Below are 16,442 nucleotides of genomic sequence, written 5' to 3'. Positions count from 1 at the left end.
TAAATCTCAAAGCCACGTAGAAGTGTTTCCGGTTCTATTTTGGGGTTATCTGCTCTCATGAGAAACTGAGCGCTGACAATTTGAGAGTAGCACAGTTATCCTTGGCCAGAAAGGAGAACTGCATTAGATACTCAGTTCCCATTCTTCAGTCTTCATTCCTGATCCTTCCTCGTAGAGGACGGATAGAAATCCTTATCGAATGGCTGTGAGAGGTGGTGGGAGTGGCAGGGTAGGGGGAGAGCTATCCGTCCAGCAATTTCTGTCTATCCTGGGTCCCAAAGACCGTAGCATTGTGTCACTGGCTACGCTGAGAACTGCCAGTTATCTAGGGCAAAGGTAACTCTCCTACTTGCAACTCTCCTTCTAAGAGAAGGATCTAAAGAACAAGTGCTTGGATGCCTGGGTGGCTCAGTCGGTTAAGCATCTGCCTCCGGTTCAGGTTGTGATCCCAGGGTCCTAGGGTCCTGGGATCAACTCCCGCATCGGGCTCCCTGCTCTGAGGGGAGCCTGCTTCTCCCTCTGCCTCTGCCTCTCTCTGTCTCTCATGAATAAATAAAATCTTAATAAAAAATAAAATAAAATAAAAAACAAGTGCTTAAGGATAGAGTTTGAGTGTGTTCCAAGTAATGCAGGAATATTCATCTCTTCCTTCTGAATGTTTAATCTCTATTTGGTAGGTGTTTATTCCCATCACTGTGAGATAGAAATATTTACTCCAGGGGCGCCTGGGTGGTCAGTTGTTGGGCATCTGCCTTCGGCTCAGGTCATGATCCCAGGGTCCTGGGATCGAGCCCCGCATCGGGCTCCCTGCTCTGAGGGAAGCCTGCTTCTCCCTCTCCCACTACCCCCTGCTTGTGTTCCCTCTCTCGCTGTGTCTCTCTCTGTCAAATAAATAAATAAAATCTTAAGAAAAAAAAAGAAAAGAAATATTTACTCCATTTCTCGTTTCTTTTGTCTCAGCTTAAAGAGATAATACTTTAGTGAGTTCATTCCTGACCTAATGGCTAATTCAGTCTTAGTCGAGGAAGTCTTATTGCTTTCATGTTTTTCTCAGTATCTCTTCCCATTCTGACTTCCATGAGCCCAAGCCTATTTCAATAATCTTTCGATCCCCACTTTTTAAAACACCTGACATTTAAATTTTTCAAATTTGGGTATTTGGACTCTTTTAGAATTTAGAAAAATAATGTCCCATTACTATACTGTATACGAATTCTGAAAAATAGCAAAATCTGCAATTTTTTCCTAGATGTTGTCCAATTCCAACAATGAATTTATTCTGGAATTGGACCTTCTAAAATAAATATGCTTGAGTGACTTGTCAGACATCAGAAAGGCTCCTCTCCTACTTCTAAGTTAGTGGTCTTTGATTGATTCTTGTGTTTTCTGAACACCGTTTGTGTTACAAATGTCAGATGGCACTAGAAAATCAGTTCAGTGAAAGTAGATCCTGTTAGCATTACTGGTTTATCTGGTATGTTGGCCTGTTAAATACTGTTGATTACTTTACTACAGGTCAGATTTGATAACTGCCCTCAGCTGCCCTAGAAAACGAAGTGGATATTAAGTAATTATTTGTCAAAAGTTTCACTGCTATAGCAACGAAGAAATACTTTGAAGAGTCTGTAAGTCCATCCTTCTCTTTTAAAAGCAAGTGTCTTTCTGATTATAGGAGCTCAAAAATTGCACACCAATCAACAGGGCACACTCATCACATTTATGCAGTATCTTCTTTAACGGCTCATTTAAGAAAGTATTTCCACTTATATTTAAAGCAGCCTCCCACACCGTGTCCAGCTCCCAAGACAGTAAATTGCTCCCTTCCATCTTACCTTGATTTTGGCCTACTGGTGTGTCTTCTATCTGGGCCAGTGCTAAAGTAATGAGGGTTTTCATAAAGAATACAATGATTTGGGGCACCTGGGTGGCTCAGTGGGTTAAACAACTGCCTTCGGCTCAGGTCATGGTCCTGGAGTTCCGGGACTGAGTCCTGCATCGGGCTCCCTGCTCAGCAGGGAGTCTGCTTCTCCCTCTGACCCTCCCCCCTCTCATGCTCTCTCTCAAATAAATAAATAAAAATCTATTTTAAAAAAAGAATACAATGATTTTCATAAAGCTTTCTGACAGGATTTGATTACCAGTGCCAATTTCCCCCACAGATTACAAACCCTTCTGATAATACTCCATTATATCTCTTGAGGTATGTATACAAAATATTTCCATAGATAGAGCCACAACATCATAGATATGGTATGGCACTGATTTATGAACCTAAGACGAAATTTTGTTTCTTAAATTAATCTGACCTATTAATATCACCATACATGGTGATAGAAGATACAAGCGTCTGCCTTCAGCTCAGGTCATGATCTCAGGGGCCTGGGAATCGAGTCCCACACCAGGGTCCCTGCTCAGCGGGGAGGCTGCTTCTCCCCCTGCCTGCTGCGCGCTCTCTGACAAATGAAATCTTAAATAAATAAATAAATAAATAAATAAATGTATCTTATCACTCTGAAGGGGAAAGAAAACTTGCTGCAAAATCATATATACATTGAAAATTAGTTTTATCAAGCTAGTAAGAAATTGATTTTATTGATTAGAATCAGAGACCATCTTTTAAAAATCACACACTTCTTTTTACCCACATTACAAATCTTTGTCTTTTTTTGTGGGGGAGGGAGCTGTCATTGCTAATCCTACTACTAGTGGATTCTAGTAATACTACAGCAATCATATATCCGAAGTTTTCCAGAAATAAAAATAAATGATCAGACCCAGACCAATCATTCCATAGGAAAAGTGGGGCAACCAGGTGGTGAGAGAAAGCCTGACAACAGAATTTTTATCCATAAAACGGGGAGCCCACCAACAGAACTGTCTGCTGAAAATTTTCACCTTAGTCCAGTCTCTAAATTCCTAGTCCAAAACCAGTACTTTTTCACATTTTCTGTAAAATGGATGGCCTTAATTGAAACTCTTTTGTTCCCTTGTGTACACAGCTTTTCAGAAGGAGTTTCCTTATGAAGGATCAATCTAGCTTCCCCAACACTTAAAGACAACCATCTCCTCCATACCTCAATAACGTATCTTAAGTGTCTTTTCTAATTTAAATACGGGTTCCCTTTAAGTGAAGGGTCATACACCAACGGCTCTTCCTTCTGAGACCTTTGTGCCCCAGAGTTTACAAAAGTCTTCTGGGGGGTGCCCCAACTTGGTTCCGGATATTCAAAAGGGCACCCACTTTCTTCTATAAGAGGGTTTATAACCTTTCTTGCTGTCTAGTCAACGCAGCTTTAAACTTTTCTCTTCTTGTCCCGTTCTTCAGGTTCAGCTGCAGTTTGGGAGGGAAACTCTTCACACAACCATTCACAAGTCCTGATCTCCCCGCCCCCATTTCCTTCCTCCCCATTCATGTGATAACGTCTTGATGGGAACACCTCACCTCACCTTTTGTCTCCCTAGTCCTTCTGCTTCCTTCCTGAGCTTCAAAGCTAGGCCAGGGCCGTTGAGACGTGGCCAGTGGGCATTCGGTGACTGGCAGAGCCACCCGCACTTTCTGGAGTGTCGTCCCCTCTCCCATCTGCCACCTGAACCCTGTTTCCTTAAATAAAGATTTACCCCCTAAAAGTCCCATCTCCCCCTGAAAGACGATGGACCAGCGCCCTTTGTCTGAGGCTTCCACACCTCACATCCTTGTCCACAAAGCGTCAGTCCACACAGGTACGGTCTGCTCGGGGAAGGGCAGGGGAGCCTAGGTTTCCTCGTCCCGTAAAGGGATGGGTTATGGCCGAGGTCCTTCCAAGAGCCCAAATCCTACAATTATACGACCAAATCTGTAGGTCCTATTTCCGAGGCTGGGAAGACTAACTCCGGGGCGACCCCCAAACTCGGCGACGGCGCTGGCAGTTAGAACGGCCCCCTCCAGCCTAAGCTCTGAGTAGCCCCGCCTCCGACCTCAGGCGCCGGGCCGCAGAGGAGGCCCGGTAGACGCCCGCTGGCTGCCTCGCCCTGCCCTCCTTCATCCTCACCCGCCGCCTCGGGCCCGCCTCTCACCTGGCATGCTGGCATCGCCCGTCCCACACTGCCCTGGAGACCATGGGTCTGGACCGGTCTCGGCAGCCACCCGCCCGCCAAGGGGTGGGTGCTGGCGGGGACGCGCGGGCCCCGGAATCTAAAGCGCAGGCACCGGGAACGCGCCGCCTGGTTTCTAAGGAACCGGGAGCTCTGGAAAGGGAGGGGCGGGACGGCTGGAGGTCTGCGCATGCTCCCTGACGGCGGTGGACCTGCGTGGGGAGGGGCCGTGATCGGAGATTGCGCAGGCTCGCACTTTGGGGGCGGAGATTAAGTAGGTTAGCGGAGGGCTTGGTCATTTATTTCCGGCGGTGGGGGCGGCTGGGCCGGCGTATAACAGCCTCTGCTTCTTTCGGGTCTTCCCGCCCGGCATCAGTAGTGAGGAGGTTCTGGGAACTGTGGTGGGACTTGGTCTGGAATTAAGGAAGGTCTGGTGTTGGACACAACGACCTGTTGTTGCAGAACGGTAGTTCTCTTGAACTCGCTGGACTTCTTGGCCTAACTCCTACAATAATGACTCTTTTTCTGTTCTCTGGTGCCTGTCTGGGCTTCTCTTCCTCTGCATGTTCTTTGGTTGTTCCTTAGATGTTAGTGCTCCTACTGTGACCTCAGTCTCCCAGATCTTGTTACTGGAGTCCGTGTCTCCACAAGTAAATACCATTTTGTAACAAGACTACTCTGGTTCACCATTACTCTGTCCTCCAGGGTAATGAAACCTGTAACCTATAAGCTTTAGTGTAAAGCAGGCTGTTGGAAATGTAGGATTAAGGGTTATTTCTGCATGGGGAGCCCCTCCCCTGCTTTTCTGACTCCTGTGAGAGTCTGGAGCCCCACTCAGCTGGTATTAGAAAGGTGTCCCAGCCATCGTTCCAGAGCAACCAACATGTCAGTTGAGCTGAGGCAGCTGTTCTTGCTGAGAACTGGTGACCAGCAGGGCTATCCCATCTTTGGAAGGAGACAGGACTTCCTGCCACTGCTGCCACCTTCTGAGCATGTAAGGCTCCAAGAGTGTTGAGAAATGGTAACCTCTAATCTCCCTCTTCTGATGGGGTTTTATCCCCCTTAATCTTTCCCCCTGGATTCTGAACAGCCATGCGGAATCAAAGTGTGCTTGTGTTTGATGTTTCTTACCGTCTCAAGATTCACTCTAGAACAGGGTTTTTCGACAGTGGCACTGTTGACATTTTGAGCCTGATAATTCTTTGTTGTGGGGTGCGGTCTGTGCATTGTAGGATGTTTATAACATCCCTGGCCTCTACCCAATAGATGCCAGCAGCACTCCAACCCAAGTTGTGACTACCCAAAATATCTCCAGTCACTGCCAAATGTTCCCTGGGGGGCAAAATCACTCCCTGTAGAAACCACTAGCCTAGAGAGAAATTAAATCTACTCTGGCTTTATTTATGGAACCAGGACTTTTGTCCTTATCTAACATTCCATTCTTCCCTCCACAGTTTTCCATAGGAGAGTTCTGTCGGGTATTAAGTCCTATAAAATAACCAAGGGAAGCACACAGGTACTATATCCCTCTATGTTAAGCCTCCCCTACACATGCTATAATCCTCTGCCTCCATGGGGTAGAAATGAATCACGTTTTAAGAGTGGGGATACTGAAGCTGAGAAAGGTTAATTTTCCAGTTACCCAAGTTAGTAAACAGAACGAGGATTTTGAGCACGAGTACTTTCTCCTCAGAGTGACAGGAAGCTAACCTCAATAAGCCTCAGAAGCCCTCTGACTGTCCAGTGTTTGGGACGAGTGTATTTGGACTACATTAAAATCTTATTTTGAGGACAGGAGGACCTGTGGCCATCTTTTTGAAGGTGAATTTTCTTCTTTGTCTCAGATGAAAGCTGTTTCCGGGGAGAGAATTGAAGCCCAAGTGCCTATCCTCTTTGGGGTCTCACCTGAAGTCTTGAGGGTCCCTGAGGGGTAGCAGGGGCCTGGGAACTTGAGAGGTGAGCTAAGGGCCAAACCCTCAGGACAAAGTGAGCCACACAAGGGGTGCCAACCCTAGTTAAGACTCAAAACAGAGACTAGACACTCGTGACTACTCATGGATGTGTATTTTAATAAAAATAATTCTGTCAAAATACAACAGAAGTTTTTTCATCTCTCAAGTACAATTTAATAGGATGTTTTGTGTTAGAATTCTTTCTAAACCCTCCCATGCCCACAAGTTTCATGCTAATGCCAAGTATCAACTTGCGAGGACAAAGGCAGAACCAGTGTGCACAATGTGGAGGACATCTGTTTCAGCTGTAGTTACTAATGGAGGAAAACCCTATGCAAAGAGGTGGCACCTGAGGCACCCAGAGTCCATGAACCGGCCACAGGTCCGGTGCACAGGACCGGCGGTCAAGTAGGGCTCTGCTGCCTGGCTGCCACACAGCGTGCATACCTGAGTTGTGAGCAACCAAAGGAACTTTCAGCTCTCACAGTTCTCTGCCTCATCTTCTTTGTGCTTGCTTAAGGGGTAGGAAGGCGCTGGGTGGCTGGGCAGTACCCCCTTCTCAATCTCTTGGTGTCCCTGTTCTGGCGGCCTACCCCCAGCCACAGATTCATGTGGGTGAGGATCAGAGGTTCTGGCTTTCTTTGCATGGTCTGCCAGCGTCCACTCTGGAAGGAGTGACCGTTTGGTGGCACAAGGGGGAAAGGTCAATAGGGAAGGCTGCTCCCCCAGGGCTGGACAACCCAACAGAGCCAGGTCTTCTTCCTGTCCCCTCAGGTCAGGTCCAGCCCTTCACTGGGGCTCCTCCCAGGTGCCTTCCCCACTGTTGGCTCCCGAAAGCAGGCTGGTAGGACTGGGTGTGCATAAGGGGCTCCTCTGGCTGGCAGGCAGCCCTGGACTATCAGCAAGATAGTGGACTCAAGCAGCTTGGTTTTGGTCCTCTCCACGGCTTGTGGGGCAAAGGCTTATGTCCCAAAGGCAAGCTGTCCAAGTGGGACAGAGAGCCCCTCTGGAGAGGAACAGAGTAAACAACTTGGACTCAGCTGAAACAGTGAGATAAGGCACAGAAAATGGGGAGGTGGCCACGGGTACTGAGCGCGAGCCAGGAGGACACCCAACCCCAAGCAGCACACAGCTGTCCCAGGCCCTCTCGGGCCCTCTCTCAGACACTCCACAACTCAAGCCCAGGCACCCATCCCCATCCCTGACACACCCCTGAAGGTACCAGCTGCTCAGACACTGCTGGGGTCCTCACCAGCCTAAGCCCTCACTCGCTATTTAGCTTCAGGACTAAACTGTTGCACAACTCACAGGGATGAGGTTAGTCCCAGCTCTGCCACTAATTTGCTGTGTGACTTTGGCTAAGTCATTTAATCTCCCGGGCCTGTTTCCTTATCTGTAAAAGGAAAGGATTGGTGGAGTAGATGTTCTCTGAACCCCATTCCAGCTGCAAAAGCCTCTGGTTTTAATTCCCAATCCTGCTCAGCTCTGGCCATTTTAACAGCTTGATGTATGCAACCTGTGGGTTTGGGAGCTAGACATCCCCAGCCTTGCACAGGATGAGTTTCCTTTACAGACATGACAATACCTCCCCAACAGGCCACGGTCTGTGGGGTGCCAGCTGGGGCCCTGGTGGGGACCAAGCAAAAGCAGCAGCCTGTAGGATCATGTCCCAAGGGAGAACTGTGGGAGAGCACAGGACCAAGGCTCTGACCCCATCACCAGCAGTTGGTCCAACTCAGTAACTTCTGTCCAGCTGTGGGCCTGGCAGGCAATGAACATCTCAGGCCGTACCACCATCCCTGTGTGTCCGCTGCCAGAGAGCAGGAGCTTACCCAGCCCTTGCCTAGGCAGGGACTGGAAGTTCAATTTCTGGCCTTGCCCCTTTGCAAGGGCTGCCTGTGCGCTCCCACTCACTGTGAAGCAGGTAGGGAAATCCCAGCCCCTCCTGGTGCTCCTCTGGGTAGGCCTCCTCCCTTCTTCTTCCTGGGCAGTCAGTCCTCTCCACAGATGGCCTGCCCAAGTCCTAGCAGTCAACTCAGCCCTTCCTCTCTTGATTCCCTGATGGCAGTACCGGGACTGTGTTTGCCCCACCAGCTGTGAGGATCCATCTGAAACAGCTGGTGGGACATTTGCAAAGCCCATGAGGTCCCTTCCTCTGGCCAGCAAATACTCATAATAGTCTTTTCTAAGAGTGGCTGGGGCCAAGCTGCACGGAGCTGCCTGGCACAGCTGCAGTGAAGCCTGGCCTAGTAGGTCAAGAGTGCCATCCACTCCAGGAACTGGCGGCCCAAGAATCTGCCTTCACAAAGTCCTAGCTTCTCAACAGAAAGCATTGATTCCATCAGAGCTGTGCAGAGACGGTGAAGATCCAGGCAGAAAGAAGGCAGCCCCTGTACTCAAGGGCTTCTGTCCTGGAATGGAGAGACAACCTCCCCGCAGCCTGACACACAGCAGCTCTTGGGTCAAAGGCAGGTAGTTTCCAGGCAATCAATTTAGAGTAAATGAATTATTTGGCCATCTTAACGACAAGGGAAAAGAGGATGTTGAAAGGGGGAGAAAGGAAGGGGCAAGGCAGGCAGTGAGAGGCAGGGTAGAATGGTAGATAGCGTGCTGGCCAAGGACTCACTACTCCCCTGCTTTGCTGTATAGGCCTGGGCCAACTCATCCCCTCTCTGAAGCCTCAGCCCCGTAGTTCTCTGCTCAGCCCAGCTCTCAGGGGCCTAGGGACCCACACCTCTCAGATGCTACAAACCAACTTAGCCTGACCTGCCCACTAAGTGGGCCCCAATGCCCACGGGGCTTCCCTAGGCTGCAGCTGGGCCTGTGGCTCAACAAAGGGGAAGCCTGAAATAAACATCACTTGGCTGAGGTGACAGAGATGATTCTTTTTTAATGAGTTGGACTCAAATAGAAACATATGGTGTCTGGACAGCCTCACCCAAGAGGTGCTGGACCACTAACACTACGATAAATACTGTGTCTTTTTTTAATATATATATTTATATATATATATATATAATCTCATTTTTTTTACTTATGAAAATAATAAGCTATCACCAACTTGGATAGGCTTCATCACTAAATTAGCAGAAACCAGCTCAGCACAAGCTCTCCAGAGATAAATACTGGTGGCTCAGTCAGGAGGAAAAAAAAAAAAAAAAAAAGATTAAAAAACCCAACCCCTCCTCCAAACAAAACCCCCCTTTCAAAGTAGAAGGCGCTACATGAGAGTAACCAGCCAATACTGTGTCAGAGGCCGCTCGCTGCACGTGAAGGGGAGAGAGAGAGTCTGAGGACAGGGTAGGAGGAAGAAGGAAAAGAAGGAAGAAAGGAAGGGAGGGATGGAGGGAAGAAAAGGAAGACAGGAAAGGGAGTGGGGGAGGCCAGGCAGGAGGAATGGACTCTGCCCATGGCTTCCAGGTCCCTGCGCCAGATGCCTATGGAGGGCAGGGCTGCTCCAGCCCTGGGGCTGAGGGAGGGCCAGGCGGGGCCAGCCAGCGTGGTCAGCTAGTGCAAGTAGTCGTCAACTCTGGCAAAGGAGCAAGATCCCAGGCCCGCTCGGGCCATGAGCCGTAGACATTCAGATGCCTGACCCAGGGCGAGCATCAGAGGGGGCTGCTTTGGCAGGTTCTGAGACTCTGTGGAGGAGAGACAAGGCCTGGTCATTGCTTTGCCCAGGAGCTGGGCTCAGGTCAAAGTTCCCTTAGGAGCAGAAAGTGGGGGCAGTGGACAGAATCTCTTGGAACACAGTGTTCATGTATCTCTGTGTATGTCCCAGCCACCAGCCTATGGCCCCGTAGCCATGCCAGGAATCTGAGGACCTTAGGTCTCTTCAGAGCCATGGGCTGGCCAGGCCCACAGTCACAGGCCAGGGTCTATCATGATCTAGCCAGCCAACTCAGTTGGGCAGAGGGAGGTCAGGATTTAGTTTCAGCCATGGAAGCCCAAGTCCTGTGGGCTACCAGAGTGCCCGGGCAAAGCTCACTGCCCTGCTTTGGACAAACATCAGCAATTCCTAGGGAGAGAGGGGAGGGGCCACCCCAGGCACTCACGGACCAGCTTCTGTTTTTGTTAGATCCACTTACCTAAAATGGCGCTGTTGAGGGCAGCACACACAGGCTCCCTCTGGATGGGGTCAAGCTGCTGGCCAACTGGGCAGCTCCAGGGGTCTGAGTATGCCAGCAGGCTAAAGGCATCCTAAGGGACAGGGCATTCTTGAGAAGACTGTGGTACATACCACATATACATACACCTCCAGCTCCGGGGGGCATACAGGGCCCTGCATGGTGCCCAATGAGGGCACTGCAAACCCTGAGCATAGAGTCACGAAGGACTGTGCCCTCCCCAGAGCTTAGGGAGGGTTGCATACATCCTGGAAGTCCTGTTTCCCATTTGTGGACTTGACTAGAGTCCATTCTGTCCTGTTGCTGCTGCCCCCAAGCCCCTCCCAGAGTCAATGTGCCCCCACCCCCACACCAAATGGGATCCTGCTCTGTAGGAGCGCCTGGCTTGTTCTATACCTGCAGCATCTCCGTGTGGGCCAAATTCTTGCCGTACTCTCGGCCCAGCTGCTCACTCAGTGCCTGCAACTCTCGACCAAACAGGATAATCCTTTCTGTGGCAGCCTGGTTGCCCCCACAGAGCTGCCGCCGAGGATGCCCATCATCTGCGCCCAGAGCCCAGCAGAGAACAAATCATGAGGGGTAAGGAGAGAAGGGGAGGACTGGGGTGAACACCCCAAAAAGGAGATGGCAAGAAGGACTTTAGGGGCATTGCCAGAGACAAATTAGGTGGACCATCCATAGCTGAGGTGCTTTTAGTCCACCTAGCACATGATCGAGGAGTCTGGACTCAACTTTCCCTCTTCCCACCCTGTACAGTGCTTTTAAGAATGCCCATTCTCACCAACTCTCTCTAGCCTCAGACGCAAGGGCCCTGGTCTCGGGAGCAGGCCAGGGGTCTTCCCACTTCAAGCATCCATTCCTGACTAAGGCAGCAGTAGACCAGGTCCATTTAGAACTTCTCAGGCTGACAAAGCCTGCCCATGCCAACCCCCTCCCATGGGGCAGAAGGCATCTGGACTGAGCCATTACTACCCACGTAACACCATGCTGGGCCATGGTCCTTACCCATGCTGGACTCATCTGTCTGTAGATCCTCGTGCTTGTAGGCGCCATTGACGATGCGTGTGGATACACTCTCCAGCACACCATTGGGGTAATGCTCTGCTTCCATCTCCATCTCACTGTCACTGTGGAGAAGGGTTGAGGTGGGAGTTGGCCAGGGGCATGTGTTTGGGAGCAGCCTGGTTGGGCCTCCATTCAGGCTTTAGCCACAGGTTGCTGTGGGTAAATCAAGAGATCCTAGGAGCATGAAAGGCCTCCCAGGCTCCAACACTTGGCCCCTACTCTGACATCAGCTATTCCCAGAGGCTGTCACCTGATTCTCACTCTTGTCCCAATGCTGCCTCTGTGGCTCTCCCCTCCCTGGCCTTTATCTGGGTTGGCATGCCTCTTCCACCCATTCATCCCCCACCACCAGTGACCAGGGACCCCTGAGAAGTATCTCTAGGCACCAAACTCAGGTCAAACCCTGAGGTATGCCTGGGGGCAACTGAAAGCCACCTGCAGTCTACAGCCTAAAACGTCTGCTGCCCAATCTGTCTGACCTCAAGCCACACCCGGTAAGTCTCTTTGGTGTAGACCCTAAGGGTTCTCCCAGGCCTGCTGGTATCAGTGCTTCTTGAGAAAGTCAGGGCTGAGCAAAGTGGCAGCTGGATCACCGGCAGGGCCCAAAGCTGGAGCCAATGCCCGGCCTGGCAGGTCAGCAGGAACTCCTCCAGGCATAGACCTGGGGTGTAGGTGGGGCTAAGGGCAGGGGGTGGCACTTAAAGGACAGGCTGCAGTGAGCCCACCTGGCGCAGAGCGGAAAGGAGGAGGAGGAAGCAGAGCAGGACAGGCACCTGGTCTCCTGGTTACTGGTGCTGCTGTGGGGCTGGGACTTGGTGGAATCTGTTGAGTTGGACTCGGAGTAATTGACGGAGGACGGGGATGAGGAGGACGAGGAGGACGAGGAGGAGGAGGAGGAGCTGGGTGCAGGGTATTTACTGTGGTTCTGTTTGCTCTTCGTGGATGCGACACCATTGCTGCAGCTGGGACTATCTGCTCCTGGAAACCAGGGGATAGTCAGAAGAGGAGGGGCAGTGTGCCACAATGGGGCCCCAGGAATGGCCACAGTGGTCCCATTTCCCTTCCCCCAAATCCAGCAGCGAGCCCCGAGCCCAGCCCAGGGAAAAGCATGTGGGTGGCCTTTCTTCTCCACACCAGTTCTCCCCCAAGCCCTCTGGAGAGTGGCTGACCTGTGTTGTGCATGTGGGAACTAGGGCCGTGTCGGGGGCTGAGGCTGGGGGAGCCAGGGTAGCTGTCCTGGGACTTGGGGCTTCGGGAGCTCAAGCTGCGGACCTCACTGTCGGTCCCATTCACCATCTCCACAAATTGTCGGCACCTGCAGAGGGAGCAGAGCGGCAATGCTCTGGGCTTGGTCTGGGCTGTATGTTCCCACCACCAGCTGAGAGGGGCTGGGCTAGGGGGTAGCTGGTGGTGCCCAAAACTCACTTGAGCATGAAGAGCAGGTTAGGGTTATGCTCCAGCAGTCCTGGATAGAAGCGCTGTGTGGTCTCAATGGCCTCACCCACACGGCCCTCCAGCACCAGCTTCTGGATCTCTGCAGAGAGCAAGAGTATGGCAGTGAGTGAGGGGCTGTGGACCTTCTTCACCACCACATGCCTGCACACTACCAGCTCCGAGCATGGACTAGCCAATGGTCAGGTGGGCTGGCTCAGAGTGGCATGTCTGGTTGAGATGTTCACAGAAGAGGGTGAAGAAAGAACCTGGCCTCCCAGACCCACAAGAGACCCTGGTTTCTGCCAAGTGTCAGGGAGTCCTCAAAGAACAACAGGGGAAAACAGAGGCGGGGCTCGATGCAGAGGCAGGAGAGCAAATGTAGAGGCCTGCTCCTATAGAGGTCAGTTGCCGGGGACCTGGGCATGGGGAGGGGTCTTGGCTGTGGGAGCATGATCTGGGGTTGGGCCCCCAGGCAGCTTGGTGGCCCTAGGGGCTCCTCTTCAGGCAGATGTCTCTCCTTTCAGGCCTCACAGTGGGGTGGCAATGGGCACACAGTGGTTTCCGGGCCAGGGCCCGAGTCTTGGCAGTCTTCAGGGGCTGTGGTGTGCTCCCTGCTGGGAGAGGAGGTCATCCTCCTCACACGGGCATCTCTGACGTGACACCTCTCAGGCCATCTGCATCTTGCTCTTGCTCTGGGACCTGGTGCATCTTGCGGGGAGCGACTTCTGGGTCTGAGGCTCTCATTCGTAGATCCCAAGTCTGGGATCCCTTTCCATCTGTCTGGCTGGGCGTAGCTTCTCTGGGAGACACAGACACATGCACATACACAGAGACGACAGGCTCAGAGAGACGCCAACAAGCACACACAGACACACACATCCACACATACCCATTCTCCTTCACTCTCCTCTCGTCTTCCTATCTCCTTCCTGGGCTCTGTTTCCTCTTTCCCAACACCCTCCTTCCACAAAAGAGCCCCAAACACACAGTATACAGGCCAGTGTGTACACTAGCAAAGTTTCCTCTGGTTCCTTCCTTTGGTTGTCTGCAAAACGCAGGACCAGAGGTGGGCACAGAGAGAGGGGCTACCACAGCAGCCACTGAGAACCAGCCTTCACCCTGTCTGACTACTTCAGCCCTTTCTCTGGCCAGGAACGGGCAGAACTACTAAAGCTGAGTGAGTAAATGGGAAAGGCAGGACATTGGTCTGCTAAGATGCAAACACACTCTTCCAGAAGACTCTGAACAGAAGGCTGAGTAGAATCCAGGATTCAGGGGAAGGAAACAAGCATGGAGGAGGGGAACCCAGCCATGCCAGGCCCCCGCCTGTGCCGGGCCGTCAGAGTGTGCCGTAGGGAGGCTGCACTGAGGCACTCATTCCCATGCTGCCGGGCTGTCCATCTGGGCAGTGTTGCCTTGAAGGAGGGACAGAAGCAGAGCCTGGGGCGGGGCTGGGGCTGTGGGCTGGTCTCCTCGTGGTAAGGACCAGGGTTGAATGGACTCCTGACAGGTGACCCAAGACTGCCATGGGCCAGAGAGCAGAGTTAGGGACAGGTGAGGGAAGGAGGGAGAAGGGAGAGGAGAATCAACCTTACTTTGTCTGTTCTTTATGGATGCTTGTTCTTCCTGAATCGGGGTTTCAGTCATTCGGGCAAAAGCCGTGGCTGTGGCACAATAACCATGATGCACCAGGTAAGATGAGACCATGCTAGAAGAAAGGAAATGCTCAAGGTGACACTCTAGAACTGCATTTCTCACTCATCACCCGATGGGACAAACTATCTCCCTGTCTGGGCTTCCTTAAACACATCCTGGAGGTGGAACCTCCACAGAATGAGAATAAAGAGGCTGCAACAAAATGAAAACTCCCCCCAGTGCTCATGCAGTCAGGCTGGGGAGGGGCTAGTCACCACAGCTGTCCTCACAGCTTGGAGGACAGGCTGCAGTTTCTCTGGAATATGCCGTCCACAAGCGGGCAAGTATGATAACAAAAATACGCGCACAGGTACATAGCGTCCCTTACAGCAGCAGCTGCCCCCTGTGAACTGCGGCAAGCCCAGAGATGGCCGACAGTCTCTCGGAAGGCTTCCTGGAATGGCAGCCAGCCAAGCCGTCTAGGAGCTGCCCAGAGGCGATGTGTGCCATGTGTGTGCCTTCTAGAGACAGAGCAGCTCCTCTGTAGACGGCCCCACATGCCCGGCATAAGCATTCCAGTTCAGCAGGTGAAACTGGCCCTCAGGAGTGCTGGCTCTAGAGGGTGATGGGGAGCTAACCCGTGACCCAAGTCACTCCGTGATACGCCACGAGTCAGCGGCCCAAGAAGCCAAGATATAGGCAACCACGTGGCCAACAGGAACACAATCTCTGGGGAACGGCCTGGAGAAGCACGACACCCAGGCACCATTTAATCACACCGGCAGCTGGCTGAGCAGTGGCACGTGTGTGTATGTGTGCATGCAGACACATGGAGGGCAGAAGGGTGAGCCCTCACATGTGATGTGCACAGAAGTGAGTACCTTGGTGTAAACATGTGTCTGACGTCATTACTGTAATTGCCAAACACCAGTGTGAAAGGCACAGAAGTTCAGCTGTGTGTCCCTTCGTGTTTTAAGGGGTAAGTGAGATGATACATAGAAAGTGCCTAGCACAGTCAATAAACCTCTGATGATGAAATTATGTATTTATATTATACTCTGGATAATTATAACTACATTATTATAAACACAAGGGCAAACATTTTTGACAAAACATGGTTCAGATGAGTCCATATGCACATCAGATGTCACTAGTATAGATGGCCCATTGACTCAGTAATTCCACTTCTTGAAACGACACCAAGAAAATAATCTTAAATATGAAAAGCTCTTTACTTACAAAAGGGTTGCCTATATAAGCAAAAGAGAAGAAATAACCTGAACCTCCCACCAAGGTGGGTAGGTCTTGGCAAATACTACATATGAACACACACCGGCACACATATACGCACATATAAACACGCTGTAAGCTGAGAGTATCGTTCCCTCCCCAACACGGCTGCGGCAGCTCTACCTCTCCCCTTGCCTGTCCCAGCAAGCCTGCTTCAGGGACTGGCATTATACTGGCTAGCCCTCCAAGGAAGAGCTTCTCAGGAGCTCTGAGGGCTAAAAACAAAACAGTGCTGTTCTTCCTGAGAAGGGTCTGGCCACCTAACCCCCGCCTCAGCCCTCCCTTATGGCCTGTCTCCGTATCAGTCCTTTAAGAAAGGAAGACTGCATGAAGAACCCAGTGTGCAACCCAACCCCCCACCCCGGGGGACCCTGCTACCTGGGTGCCTTTGCAGGGCAATAATCAAGGCTAGTGGAAGCCCAGCCCTTCTCTGCCCACCTGTGGGAGTCAAGCTAACAAGCTAACCCACGTCTTGGCAGAGTGGGTACTGGTATTGCCTCACTCAGGCCAGCAGTTGGCAAGTAGAAGAGAGACCCAAACCTCGCCTCCCTTCAGATTCTCAGCAAGACTGGCTTCCAGGACAGTTTGAAAACTAATCATCCAAGAGCCAGATAGGCTGGCCTCAGGAGGATTCTCTTCCAGCCACCACTGCCATGAATGCATGGGACTTAGATGGATGATGACCCTGAGAGATGACCCCAGGCCAGAGTCACAGCATGACAGATATTCCCTATGGGGCAAAAAAAAAAGTCCACAGATGAAGAGACCACAGGGCATCCTAGTACATCCTCTGCAAAATGACCTGGGGAAGGAAAACAGCTCTGCTGGTGTTATCACATGCAGAGCCTTCCAATCCAGGTGAGGGGGCAAA

At 51.4% G+C, this 16,442-nt stretch overlaps 2 protein-coding genes across 4 annotated transcripts in view; both read right to left on the bottom strand.

The window, feature by feature from the left end:
* Positions 1-4,235, bottom strand: part of GFOD2 (glucose-fructose oxidoreductase domain containing 2) — a 43,987-nt gene extending 39,752 nt beyond the window's left edge. For both annotated transcript variants that reach the window (XM_027618029.1, XM_027618031.1), the window contains exon 1: positions 4,054-4,235. Coding sequence is in view for 1 of the 2 variants with exons in the window: in XM_027618031.1 (XP_027473832.1) it covers positions 4,054-4,060 (7 nt within the window). In the remaining variant the exon portion in view is untranslated. The remainder of the gene's footprint in view (positions 1-4,053) is intronic.
* Positions 4,236-6,120: 1,885 nt separating this feature from the next.
* RANBP10 (RAN binding protein 10) overlaps positions 6,121-16,442 on the bottom strand; it is a 66,497-nt gene continuing 56,175 nt past the window's right edge. The window contains exons 7-14 of one of the 2 annotated variants that reach the window (XM_027619190.2): positions 14,242-14,354; positions 12,638-12,746; positions 12,382-12,527; positions 11,986-12,184; positions 11,153-11,274; positions 10,544-10,689; positions 10,109-10,220; positions 6,121-9,661 (exon numbers count right to left, since the gene is read on the bottom strand). In XM_027619190.2, the coding sequence (XP_027474991.1) occupies positions 9,531-9,661; positions 10,109-10,220; positions 10,544-10,689; positions 11,153-11,274; positions 11,986-12,184; positions 12,382-12,527; positions 12,638-12,746; positions 14,242-14,354 (1,078 nt within the window). In that variant the 3' untranslated portion in view covers positions 6,121-9,530. Of the gene's footprint in view, positions 9,662-10,108; positions 10,221-10,543; positions 10,690-11,152; positions 11,275-11,985; positions 12,191-12,381; positions 12,528-12,637; positions 12,747-14,241; positions 14,355-16,442 lie in introns of both variants that reach the window. The other variant, XM_027619189.2, reaches the window with a different exon arrangement.

This window comes from Zalophus californianus, chromosome 17 (assembly GCF_009762305.2).
Source record: "Zalophus californianus isolate mZalCal1 chromosome 17, mZalCal1.pri.v2, whole genome shotgun sequence".
Classification (NCBI taxonomy): Eukaryota; Metazoa; Chordata; class Mammalia; order Carnivora; family Otariidae; genus Zalophus; species Zalophus californianus.
The sequence above is the reverse complement of the archived record's forward strand: the minus strand, read 5'-3'. Positions and strand labels throughout refer to the sequence as shown.